Raw genomic sequence first — 14,070 nt, forward strand, 5'->3', positions numbered from 1 at the left:
GGGCACGGAGGGGCAGCCCCACCGCAACCATCGCCGCGGCGGCGGCTGCTGAGTCACGGCCTGAATCTCATCCCGCCCCTCCTCCTTCTCCTCCTCCTCCTCCCCCGCGCCGCCGCCTCCCGCCCGGCTGCCGGCTCCAGCAGCGGTGCCGGCGGCGATGCCCGCCCCGCTGCCGGGGGGAGAGGCTGCCCGGCGCTGCCCGGCCCCTCGCCGCTCGCCGCAGACCCGCGCACGCACAGGGGCAGCCGGGCGCTTGAGCCATGATTGCCGCGGCTTTCCTGGTCCTGCTGAGACCCTACAGCATCCAGTGCGCCCTCTTCTTGCTCCTGCTGCTGCTGGGGACCATTGCCACGATTTTATTCTTCTGCTGTTGGCACCGCAGGCTCCAGAAAGGGAGGCATCCCATCAAATCCGTCTTTTCAGGTCGCTCAAGGAGCCGAGGTAAGAGACGCTGTCGGTCCCTGAGGGCGGAGGGGGGTGTCCCCGGCCCATCCCCAGGTTTCTGCCGGCGGAGGGCCTCTCTGGCACGGTTTAGCCGGGCAAAGGCTTTAAAGAAAATTCAAGCCGAGCCCAGGACTGCGGCAGCCTTGTCTCCACCCATCCCTCAGAGAAACCACGGCTAGAGGGAGAGAGGTGAGAGGCTGGGAAACCCCCCAGCCCTCCCCGGTCTGTCAAAGCGCAGCAGAACTTTATGCTGAACTTCTTCCCGATGAATTAAATATAAATGCCGGGCGGAGCTGCCGGCTGTGCCCGAAGGGCCAGAGCTGTCCCGGAGCGTGCGCCAAAGGGCGAGTGGCGGGGTAAAGCCGCTAGCCGGGGCGAAATGCGAGGTGCAGCTAGTGAAGCCTGTGTGTCTTTCTGCTTCCCTTCCAGATGCTGTCATGAGAACTCATCACTTTCGCTCTGAGGTAATTTATTTAGCACGCAATTTCAAGGTCAGAAGTTGTTCTCTTTACCCGAGTACATATTGTCGTGGTCTTTTGTTAATGAAATCATATAGCGAACTTTTAATTTTGCATGAAAGACATAATGTCCTCTTTCATTTCTTGGTTCGGTTTTTCTTCCTTCCCAACACAAAATGAGCTCTTCATCTGTGTTACCCTAACCGGCCTGCCGATTTGTGTCATTCCCAAAGGAATTGGTTACTTGGAGAAAAGCTGTGCTTACTGTACGTGCCAGACCTCCCTGTGCCCAAAAGCAGCCCTGAGCCCGGTTACTGACCTCGCTGTAAATACGTGCAGAGCTGATCGGTTTTGTGACTGCAGAGCCTCTGCTCGCTTACTTTGCCCACAGCCCTCACCTGCACCCTGCTCCTTGTCAGGGAAGTTGCCTGCTTGGCTTGGATGTTGCCGCGGGAGATCCCAGAAGGATCCAGACTACAAACCTGCTTGGCAGGCACCTCGGTGTGTGACTTTGTATTTGGAGGTCAGGGGAATCAAAACTCTTACGTGCCAGTGCTGAAAGTATAACACAAACCCCAGTCACCTCCTAGGGATTCTGAATGATGAGCATAATTGCTGGAAAAATATGAAAAATAATATTTGTTTTAGTACCCACTTTGTTTCCATGCTGCCCTGTAGAGCTCTTGTCTAGATATTTCTCTTGCCTGGTTTCCTGCTATTGATTTAAGGCATATTTTCATGCCATTGCCTATTATTCTGAAAGCCTTGAGAGACAACGAATCACACAAGCGATATTTTGTTTTAAATTATTTGCATTTTCCCTTACCCTGCTGTGGGTGTGAAAATTAGCCAGTTATGACTAATGTTTTCAAAAGTGTGCATGGGATACATTTTTGCAACATGGTTAATGTTTGCTATAGGTTTTAAATTCTTAACTATTTTGAAATTTGTACACACTATCACAAAAAGATGCTACAGGGAGTGTCCTATCTTTCAACCATGAAAAGCCTGAGTTTGTTGTTCACCAGTGCTTCAGTAAAGTGAACAAACAAATGTGTCTCTGGCAATCAAAAGATGTTTTCACTATTTGGTTTATCTAATATGAAAAGCTTGGTTTCCATGCAAAATTCACTCAGTCCTAGATGGAGATGAAGTGTAATGTTTTGAAATACGTGCCATCCTGCATGGTGACACTTCAGAGGGAAGCTGGCAGAGTAATTTATTTTTATTGCTTCCGCATGTGGTTATTTGTTTATCATCCAGTCAGAAGTAGACAAATAAAAAATATTTCCTAGAATCTTCCATTAAATGAAACATGCTAAACATGTTATATTCTTTCATAATTTTCTGTATTTTGTTTAGATGTAGTAATACTGCAGCTAGTGGTCTAAACTGCCCTTCTAAATAAGTGGTAAAACTGTTTTCGCCTTCATTATCTGATGAGACTTTTGATAGAGAAACGATGACTCATTTGACATCATTAAATTTTCATTTTCCAATATTTTTTAAAGTAGAATGTCATTTTAATGAATCTAATAGAATTCATTAATGAAAAAACTACAGGCGTACTTCCAATAAAAATATTGGAAACATTATTATCTGAAGCAGAATTTGACATTCTCTGTCTATATCCTCACAAAACATTATGTACTTCTAAATGCAACACGATGTTGATGAAAGCAAAGCAGGATACATGAAAATATGGGCTTTGCAAAATCCCCCCACCTCCAAAATTAATGTAATACCTCCAAGTTTTATAGCACAAGGTACATCTGCTAGCTTCCACCATGCTTAGTTGTTTGTCAGGTGTAGTTATAAATAGTGTTTCTTAATTATAATAAAAGATTATGAAAAATAGGTTGATAGTAAATAGCAGTGGGTTGGCATTCATCTCCTGAGAGCTGGGTTCAAATCTGACTTCCATCACATGTGAACGCGCAGGTGGTCTAGCAGCAGTGCACAGAGAATTATAATTGCCCTATCTACAGAGCGTTGGCAATTCCTGCATGATTGACTGCCTGCCAGGAAAGCCTTATATTTGGAAAAATAGATGTGTGCAAATTTATGTTGAGATTCTTTGCCACAGCTCTCATGGTGCATGCCTTCATTGTCTATATACAGTGAGAACTATTGAATCCTTTTCCTTTAATGCTGAACCACACAATAAAAAATAAGACTGCATACTATGGAAGGGTAGATACAAAATTTGAAAATGTATTTATGGTCCTTTTCAGCCCTTTTGTTTTGAATTTTATATGCCACTGGTGAATTGAATCCACAAATAGTTCATTTTTGTGGGCCTTGATTTTTAATGTCTCTGCAAAATATGCCTCATTATAATACATCAAAAGTCTACATAAATATTACTTATTATAGAATGAACTTAAACACATGACCCCCTGCCTAAAAGGAGGTAAATTTGCATGAATCATTATGAATATAAAGTAGGTTAAAGTCTGTCTTTGTTACAGATTCTTAATAACAGAAAAAATTAACCAGGAAGATGTGAGAGTTTATTGAGATAATACAGTGATGTCTCTACCTCCCTACTAACACTTGCTACCATCTGAAGTTTATCAGGCCTAATTTTTAATATATTTTTTATTGCAGTCTTCAGGTTCATTATAACTGCTCCTAAGATTCTTCCATCCCCCAGGTACTACAGAAATTCCATGAAGCCACAACGGAATCACACCCAGAATAGTTAATGTTTCTAATCTCAGGAAGACCTAGATATGCCACTGCTTTAAAAAGAAAACAAGTAAATTTCCAACAGAAATATTCATTGCTACATGACACATCAGACTTTGATGTAGTTGTTTGCACTAGTCTGTCTTTACTTTGAGAATCAGCTGTAGAATGAAATATCTATGCTGAACCAAAACCTCACCAAAATAATAATATAACTCAGTGAGAGTTTTACCAAAGTAGGGACTATGCTCCATTGTTGGGCCTTTTAGTATTATTAGTATTAGTATTTATTAAAATTAAAATTTAAATTAAAATTATTCTTGAAAAAATATAAAGACTATCAATGATTCACCAATTTCATTCTTGTGCTTTTTGTAGAAGTTTTTTTTCATGAAGTAGAGGAATTTTCTCTGAGTACTTTGTGGGCTTGGGCTTGATACATTTCAGTGGTTATCATTTTATGCTTTAGAAAGAGGTCTGAAAGTCTCCTGTACCTTTCAATTTCAAAGCACTGCTTAATGTGTTGGTGTTGCCACTTCTTGTGATTTAAATTTCTCTCTGAATTAGTTTTCCTCATAGTTGAAGCCTCTGGAGTCATTGGATTAAGTGAGATTTTTACCTTTCAATTAAAAGAGAAGCAAGTTTATAGCCCTTAGGCTGGAAAGAATTAATCTGAACAGTATAATTCTTAATATCTTTTGATTTGGTGGTAAGAACTGTTGAAAAGGAAGGTTCTCATTCAGGATCTATAAATGGTTGTGTTTTATGAGATTGTGAAGGATTAGTTGTGCTAACTGCTAAAGTAGCAGTTTTCATACTATTGAGGAAAAATTACCAGATTTATAAATATTTTCCTGAATTTTTCTCTGAGCTTCACAGTTTTTCTTTATCTTAACTTTTGAATGTGCTAGAGATGCTGTGACCTCAGGAGCTGAAGGTATCGGTGGCAGTGGGTAGTGACAAGCAACATAGTATCACTTTGTTTTTGTTTAATTTTGACTCACATATTTTGGGCAAGTTTCCTGTGACTGCTTCCAATGAAACCTACAGGTCTAAAACTACTAGGCAACAAATCAGTACAGGTTTTATAGTCCACTGTGAATTCTGACTTCACATAACCCAGGTGGGACTAAACACACCAGTAAGACAAATAGGAGTTGACACTTTGTGAAAAGACTCTCTGGGAGGGGCTGGCAGTGTGTGTTAACCACGTCTGTAGCAAAGGAATAACATTTGGTGGTTTGAGTTTTGAAAACCCCACATTTTAATTTTAGTACCCTGAACAGTTGCTATAACGTTGTAAATATCCAGTCTATTTCAATATTTTTTGATAACATGGGCATTGAGTCTTTCATTAGTAAATTTCAGACGTGTGTCGACCTGTTGGAAGGGAGGTGGGCTCTGCAGAGAGACCTGGAATGGTTGGATGGATGGGCAGAGTCCACAAAGTAGAAGTTTAACAAGCCCAAGTGCCGAGTCCTGCATTTTGGCCACAATAACACCCTGCAATGTTTTAGGGGCTGTGTGGCTGGACAGTGCCCAGGCAGAAAGGGACCTGGGGGTGCTGGTGCGAGGTGGCTGGACATGAGCCAGCAGTGTGCCCTGATAGCCAAGAAGGCCAATGGCCCCTGGCCTGTATCAGGAGTATTGTGGCCAGCAGGAGCAGGGGGGTCATTCTCCCCCTGTACTCGGCACTGCTGAGGCCACACCTGAGTTCTGTGTCCAGTTCTGGCACCTCAGTTTGGGAAGGACCTTGAGATGCTTGAGTGTGTCCAGAGGAGGCAACAAGGCTGGTGAAGGGCTTGGAACACAAACCCTGTGAGGAGCAGCTGAGGGAGATGGGGTTGTTTGGCCTGGAGAAAAGGAGACTCAAGGGTGACCTTTTCACTCTCTACAACTCCCTGAAAGGTGGCTGTAGACAGATGGGGGTCGGTCTTTTTCTCCAGGCAGCAGCTGACAGAATGAGAGGACACAGCCTTAAGTTGTGCCAAGGGAAATATAGGTTGGATATTAGGAAAAAGAATTTACAGAAAAAGTGAAAAGGTACTGGAACTGTCTGACCAGGAATGTGGTGGAGTCCCCATCCCTGGATGTGTTTTAAAAAAGACTGGATGTGGCACTCAGTGCCATGGTTTAGTTGAGGTGTTAGGGCATGGGTTGGACTCGATGATCTTGAAAGTCTCTTCCAGCCCAGTGGTTCTGTATTGTTGTGATTAGACTGGTAGTGAAATAGTTCATCCAAGACTGATGACATTTTTTTAAGAGCAAATGGATTTTCTAAATCATCCATTATGGATATGCAAAACTATAATACAACAATCCCCAGGAAATGTATGTATTACTTTGGCAACACGGATGCCTAGAAAATTGTTCATAAACTTAACCCTAGTCTACCTTTGCCATAATCAGGCCCCTTCTGAGGCTGATTGAAAGACAGTTGCCTAAAAATACAGTTCTAGTGTCTTACAAAACAATAACAAATAGTCTTTGAAGAGTTGCACCATAATTCATCCTGAACATTGCAGTTATTTATAAACTGCTCCAGATATGTACAGCTCCAGTGAAAGGAGAAATCAGCAGACCCTCCAAGCTGAATTTGAGTCTTCTGTTTGATCGGAGGGAGTGCATCCAAGGAGCACCACAATTGTGCAGGACTAGACAGAAAAATACATTCATTCACCTTTTGAAAGGATGTTTCATTGTCTTTACAGAGCTGAATCAGCCTGAAGATACTTTACCTTTGTGTTTGACATGATTTTCCCTCAGGATGCCTAAACTATTTTTCCATTAGCTGCCTAAGAATTAAGGAGCAGATTCAAAGGAAAATAAATCAGAGAAAAAATAAATTGTTTTCTTAGATGTATGAGAGCACTTATGTACAGGAATGAATGTAGGGCTATAAATACAGGTCACACTGTATAAGGACAAATCCTTCTGTCCATTTTTCATAACATATCCCCAGACAGAGTATGCCACACTACAAACTAGGTATCATTGAGATTTGGTTTACTATATGTCACCTGTCTATCACTCTTTGTCAGCTTTAGTCACAGCAATGGTGCCCTTAGATAGCCCACGAGCACTGTTCTGTGCTGAGGAACAGCCTGTTTGGCAATTGTATCACAAAGTATACGGCAATTGTCTGGGTCCTGCAGCCAGACTGGTCGAGTGCTGAGCTAAACTAACTCCAGAGAAGTTAATTGTAAATATTTAGATATTCATGTTTCTCAGTATCTACTGTTACCTGTGGAAACATGGGTTTTAGATGAGCTGCAGTTCAGTTGAGCTGTGTGCCATTTAAGTGCACAACCCCAGTACAAGCCAACAGAGCCCTGGTTTCAAGGGGATGCAGGGGGAGCACGGCTCGTGGCCATTCACCTGTTAGCAGACACCTTGTACAAGTGTACAGAATGGGAACTTCTACCTACTGTCTTTTGCCCTAAACAAACCTCAGATTGAAACCATGAATTAAAATAGCTGAGGTCATACTTGCAGTGAGCACATGTATTACCACATCTGCAGAAACTGTTCATACACAGACAGAAGGGATCATGCAGGGCTCTAGATCACAAACTGCTCAGAAAAGCTTAATCATCTGCACTGATTTCTCAGATACTGTAGTTAGATTATAATGGGTGACAGATCATGTTGTGGATGCTCCTAAAGTAGCTCAGCTCTTTAGACTGAGGGTATTAAATGTGAGAAAGCACCACATGAACAGGGTAGTATGACCCTTGGGGCTGCTCTAGGGCTGTTACATGTGTTTTCCTTGGGCATGGAAACCTCACGCACACTCTCTTCCATTCCCAGACTGTTTTAAGTGGAGGCACCTTTGATGTGCTATGGAAGAATGTGCAGAGCGCAGGGTGAAGTCACCTTGATGTTTTCATGTAGGATCTGATTCAGCTGAGCTGGCATTTTGGTGCCTGGCCATGTCAGACATGAGAGGATGCCAGCCAGAGCTGCAGCCGCTCACCCTGCTCCACGTGCTCAGCAGCCTGGAGGGGTCTCAGGCTCTGGAGCGTGGGCATGTGGGCTCCCCCAGCCTCCTGGGGCAAGGACTCAGCACTGTGTGGCAGAGACGCTTTAGCATGTCAGGCTCACAGAGGAGACACTGTCTAGTGCTAGCAGAGCTGGTTTTGAGCTTATTCCTTGTGCTTCTGGTTCAGCAGTGAGCCTGGGTACTTGTTACCTGGATACTTGTACCCAGAGTGTCTGAGCCCCTGCTGGGCTCCCTTGTGCCCTACTGCCTTGCATCAAGGAGAGTCAAAGCTTTGTTGTTCCTGACTCATCAGTGGCAATGAAACATGAGTTGTGGCTGAAGTGTGAAAATACCGTATCAGCTACAGAAACTAACTGCACTTGATGTTTGGGCAAAGACACATTTCCTGCAAGTTGTGCCAATGTCCTTATCTCCCCTGTCCACTCAGCTGTTTAAATATGGCACTCAGCTTCAGGGTGATAGGGTAGGTAGTGGAGCAGACTGGAAGTGAAACACAGATCCTACAAGCTTAATTGATAATTACATAAATTGATAGCTCGATTGATAAATTATACTGAAATACATAATCATGTGAGGCTGAGGTATTGTATTTACCCTTCTTCCTTGCTCTAGAAAGAACAAAATGATGCAACCAAGTTGATCTGTCATTCTCTACTGATCTGCTTCCACTACCTTCCTTCATGTGAAAGTAGGAGTTGGAAAGTGAATTTGTAAAAACAGCATCCCCTTCTGCAGCCCAGTAAGCTCACTGTAGGCATTTACAGATTACAGTCTATAGAGCTACTCAGCCAACCTTGTGTTGATGTCTGCTTCAGGATGTGCTGAATGGTTCTTCAAGCCCCACTGAATGTGTCAACTAAATTTCTTATTGGTGATGACAGGAAGCAAAGGCTTGTTCACATATATTATTGGTGTCTGAATCTAGTTACCTTAATAGATACCTGAATTCTAGCCTAGGTATCTTTTTATAATATATTCCTGCAAATCTCTCATCAGTTATGCATCAGTTTTATAATCGAAAAAGTACAGACACATCTTCACATGCTGTGGTGGGATAAATTCTCTTACCAGTTTGTGTTTCAAACAGGCACACTGGACAGAAGAGAAATTAATATCTTTGTATTAGATGTTTGGCAGCAGTGGTATGGTTTAGAAATCTCTGTTATTTCTTATTCAGCTTCTCACTGTATTTTTTATATTTAAAGCTAATTCCTTCTGGCAGGTGCTTGATATATACTGGACACTGCCCAAGATGAAGAGACATGATGAGATGGAAAGCAGGGCTGGAAAGGGAACATGCTAGGGGAATGCATTAGTATATTTTAAATTAAACCTTCCCTTTCAGACCACTGATCAAGCAGTATGCTGATTTTTATATATATATATATATATTTTTTTTTGTTGTTCTTAAATAGTTGTTCCCTTTCTAGGTAGGCATGCAGTGCCCTGAGGTAACAGAGAAGGAACTGGGACAAGCCATTGCAAAGCTGCCGTGGAGAGCTGCAAGCCCTCTTGTCAGAGAATGATGGGGCTGCTTGGAGAACAGGCCAGCCTCTGTGGCTTATAGCTTTAGACAGGAAAGAGTTTTTAAAGGGTATCTTGAGGCATGACTGGTGTGCCATTTGGCTATTTGTTTGCAGTTTATCAGGTTTTCCTAACTTTACAACTTACCTGTGGTTTGATAGGAATCCTGATGTTATGACAGGAAAAACCAAACGTGTCATGTCAAACAGCAGTGTAATATAGCATGGGTTATTAGACACTGTATTCTAAATTCACACATAAACCTAGGGGCTCCTAAATACCTAAATACAAGGACTCCTATGTATTTACATGGGGGGCCTGCTTAGGAACTGGAAAGCAGATTATTGATGTTCTGTTTCATGGACATGGTTGGGAAAGTAATCTTGTTCAGGTTATGTAAAAAGCAATTGCTTTAAATGCCTTTGAACGTGTGGACTTATCTTGGAATATTACATGTGCCAAATCACAGTCTTCAATATCTGAGAAATGGTTCCAGCGCTGCTTAGAGTTTAGATTTTAGAAGATAAGAATAATATCTCCTAAAATAAACATAAGGCATGCAAAGCAGCATCAGTGAAAGCTTGCTAATGAGGGAGTGGAATGAGAACTTGAATGTAAAATCTTATATTTTACGTTTTAAATCCCGATTCAGATCTTACAGGAGTAGCCCTTTGTAAGATTGAAAAAAAAAATCAAGAGAATCACACAAAAAAAAAGTTGCAGTCTATTTTCTTAGTTCTGATAAACACAAAATAGAATAAATGCAGTTGCATCCTCCTTGGGTGTTAGTGAAGTAATACACTCAGTGAGTGTAGGTAACCTCCCTGTGACAGAAGATTTACTTTACATTAAATATCTTGGGAACTTCACTTGGATTTTGGATGGAACTTACGGAACTGGCAGTGTTGTGGGGTGTTCTTTGGTTCTTTGTAAATTGATGATCTCTGGAATGGAAGAGGAAGGAGGGAAATAATGCAATCTTTGCCACTTTTTAATTTAAAACCATTCTCACAATTCAGATGCATAGATAAATGCATATATATATATTTTTTTTTTTCTTATATATATGTATATGTTTTTCTATGTAGTAGAAAGAACCTCAAATTTTTCAGTGTGCAGAGGAATTTGATACAATAAAGTTATTTAATTAGATGTGCCATTTTAGTTGAAGTAGGTACTCCAGCTATAGGGTTTAGTTCTATTTCAGCCTGTCTGCAGAATAGCTGAGAATGCCAGCTCCTTGAAAAGGGTTTGATGCTGCACATACTGATGGCTGCAGGCCCTAAGATGTGGTGGGTTGTGTAGACATGAAAGTTTTAAACAGGTCATAACTGACAATTTGAAGGCTATTTCTTGAGGCCATTGGTTGACAGTGGTAACAGATGACAATTCTCATGCACATACAACCACTGACACAAACCTTAAAAGCAAGAACACGAAGCTGGAGATCCTATCTGAGCTTCTTTTGGCTTTGATATTCATTAGCGTGCATTAATCTACAGAAATTATTCAAATATCTGTAAAAACCTTTGCAAACACACTTGAGATCTGCTGTCATTGAACTGTGACCTAAAGCTAGCTAGCAGTTTCTCTGTGATTTACTGAAGTTCTGCCAGCAGGTGAGCTGGGCTGCAGTCCAGTGCCCATTGAAGTTAATGCAAAGATTTCTGTTGACTTCAGCTGGACATCAGATAGTGCACTTTTACCTCTATTGATGTTAATGCTTACTGAGTCCAAAAACCCATACTGGCTGGAAAGGTTGAGTTCCAAGATCAGAATTCTGACAACCAATATATTCTACATAAAATACCTGTACACTGGAAAAAATGAAAACTGAATACGGCTTCTTATCAAGCATAAAAATAGAGATAACATATGATGAAGGCAGTAGGGCTAGTAGAAACTAGAATGGAAAGGAGAAGGATCTGGCAAATCAATACAATTGCACAGTGAAAGAATGGAGGAGTCAGAGATTTATATCACTAAAGCAATAATGCACACATGGGGAAGCGCTGATGTATTCATATGGTGGTATTAAAGTATCAGACAGAGAATTAAAAATAAATAAGGAAAAACTAAGACAGTGAAAGAAAAAGGTTCCATACATTATTCAAAATGTTCTTATCTGTAAATTTAAATAAAAGCAAAAATTAGACAAATTTTTCAGGAAATTTCAAATTCCTGGTTTTTGTGATGAATGAATTAGGAATGAGAATAAGTGAAAATAAAACAAGGATAGCAGATATAACATATTTGGTTATCAAATACCAGATCATACTCAAGAAATGGGGCAAATAAATATACATGATGTTGTTAAGAAATGCAAGGCTGAGTATATTAGAGAAAAGTCTGTAGTCACTTTCATAATTTGTAGGTTTATGATCTTCAGAAAGGACCTTTTGAATGACTTTCAAGTTTGGCAAGGACTACTTTCAGATGTGTAGCCTCTTTCGAAAGAGAATGGGATGGGAAATGTTTAAACAGAACAGAAAAAATCATGCTACTGTTATATATATCAGTAATATGAATTTATAAGAGTACTGTACTGAATTATGGGGGTCCATCAAGGGTGATATCCATGAATAAGAAAATGTGAAATTCTCACAGGAAAAAAAGTGATGGAAGAGACCAGAATAATTTCATGTAGAAGGACAAAAATAAAAATCTGATGATAAAATATGTATGGAATGTTGAATACCATGGTGAAGGCAGACCAAAACCTGGTCACTATGGGTCTGATCCATCCTATTTAACTTGGACATTCACAGTATGGCTGTTGGTGAGTGAAGTGGTCAATTTGAACTCTGGGTATTTCCAATGGAGTGAAATAGGTGCTGTGAGGGAGTGGCTCATCTGTCCTGCTGGTTTCAGTGGCTCAAAGGGCAACTTGGGGAGGGGATGTCTGCTGAACTAGGGTCAGAAACACCCCACACGTGTTTCCATAGACAAGGAATTGGTCACTGAATCAGAGATGTGAAGTTAAAATCTGGCTGGATAAGATATTTTTTTACAGAACACCTTAGTCTGAAAGTAATTTGACACAGTGTGGTCTGGCACACAGGGGCCAGGCTGGCCACGTTTATCATCTATTTGGGTATAGACAGAATAGGTTCTTTCAATATTATCACACTCCATTCCAGACAAAAAAACAACCAAAGAACAAAAAAACAAACCAAAAATACCCCAACATTCAGAGAAGACTTAAAAGGATGAATTTCAGCTAAAAGAGGCTGATCTCCAGCCTGCTTCCTAAAAGAGAAAACCTCCCTTGAGACCAGGTGGACTAGCCTTTGGCTCTGCAACAGCTTCCAGAGACACCTCTCCATTCCTAATTGCTGTTGACTTTGATTAGGAAGATCATTCTTCCTGGATTCCAACAGACTCTAACTGGAATGATACACATGAATGCTTTTGCAGAGAATATAATTCCAGGGTCAGTTGGTCTTGTATCTTCCTCTGATATGTCTAAAACTCGTTCTGGTGGTCATGTGGGCTGTTTCTTTAAGGAAGATTACTTTACTTTAGTGTAAATCTTTGTGCAGCTATTTTGGTATTTGGAAGACAGGTTTTCTAAAAATACATGTTTGAAGTTTTGTTTGGTTTGCCTTGTTTCAGAATTTTACAGGCACAAAAATGAGTCAGGCTGTAGATTCTGGGAATGAGCAACTCCCTCCCAGTGCAAAGAACAAGAAAAGGTCTTCATTGCCCAGTGACACAGCATTCACATGATACTGGAAACTACAAATTGCTTAATGGTGTTAGAGCAACCTCGTTGTAATATCCATATAATTTTAAAATCTCCAGCTCTTCCTCAGTGACTTGGCCTCAGGTGGTGTACTGTGCTTTCCTGAACATTTTGTAATGCTTTTCTTCTCATCTATGAGCACTGATTTAACATCTAAAATAGTGCTGTCTTTGCCAAACAAATATTTGTGTGTTTTCCATGGTATTTATTTTGATTGCTGTATTAATATGATGTTTTTAATTCTGGGCTAAACTGAGGGATAAATAACATAGATAAATAACAAAAAGCTTCTGTTCATTTCACTGTTTAGAAGGACTCACCAGGCACTGAGCATAGGAGTAGCAGCTTCCATATGTTACATCACTTTTAACTCCTGTCTTCATTTTTGATATGTCAAATTTTGAATTTTCTAGATTTGCATCTTTGTTCTGGCAAAGTCTCATTGCAGGAATGAGTAAGCATTTTGGGATTTGGTCTGAGGACTCTGCCCTTGTAACATTATCTTTGTAGATGCAGAATTAATTTTCCACCTGAAATCGTGATCCTCTGCCTTTATCACATTATAATCCTCCTCAGAGCAACCATTTGTGATACTGCAGGCAGATTATGACTTCAAGAGAAGAATGAGCCTCAGCAAACAGAAGCAGATGAGCTCTTAAAGAGATAAAGATCCCATTTTCTTGCTAGAAATAAACAGCAAAAGTGAAAAAATATGGAAATTATCAAGGAAAAACATTGTCTATAAACAGATTTTTCTGGAAATCACAAGTGACTTTCCCACAGTGAAACATAATAATCAATAAACCTAGACACGTTTTGAGGTGAAGCCACTTGGTGAGACAGACCCACATACTTAAATCCCCATTTGGCATGTGTTTCTAAGCACTTTTAGAGCTGCTTAGCTTCTATCAAATTCTTCTGTTACATAAACATACTTTCCCAAAGAGTTTTATCCAGCTAATGGGATGGGAGTGTGGCAAGGGAGCAGAGCAGGGCATATCACAAGGCTTTGGCCAGTGGCCCTCATGTAAATAAAACATAATGCATTTAACGTTTAGGAAATCTATTCTGATTTCAGAACTTGGAATAGATTTGCTGGGTGGTTTGGTCTCTTAAGGAATATTTTCACTTGCTATGGGATAATCCCTGATGCAAGTAGCATTTTTTTCTAAAAGAAAATTTCCACAAGCAGTAAGCCCCAGCAG

General features: G+C 40.7%; 1 protein-coding gene across 6 annotated transcripts in view; it reads left to right on the forward strand.

Annotated features, from left to right (window-relative positions):
• Positions 1–244: 244 nt before the first annotated feature.
• DST (dystonin) overlaps positions 245–14,070 on the forward strand; it is a 284,727-nt gene continuing 270,901 nt past the window's right edge. For 3 of the 6 annotated variants that reach the window (XM_019005962.2, XM_033513004.1, XM_015620981.2), the window contains exons 1-2: positions 261–441; positions 874–908. In XM_019005962.2, coding sequence (XP_018861507.1) covers positions 261–441; positions 874–908 — 216 coding nt within the window. Of the gene's footprint in view, positions 442–873; positions 936–14,070 lie in introns of all 6 variants that reach the window. The other 3 variants (XM_033513007.1, XM_015620980.2, XM_015620978.2) reach the window with 3 other exon arrangements.

This window comes from Parus major, chromosome 3, assembly GCF_001522545.3.
Source record: "Parus major isolate Abel chromosome 3, Parus_major1.1, whole genome shotgun sequence".
Taxonomy (NCBI): domain Eukaryota; kingdom Metazoa; phylum Chordata; class Aves; order Passeriformes; family Paridae; genus Parus; species Parus major.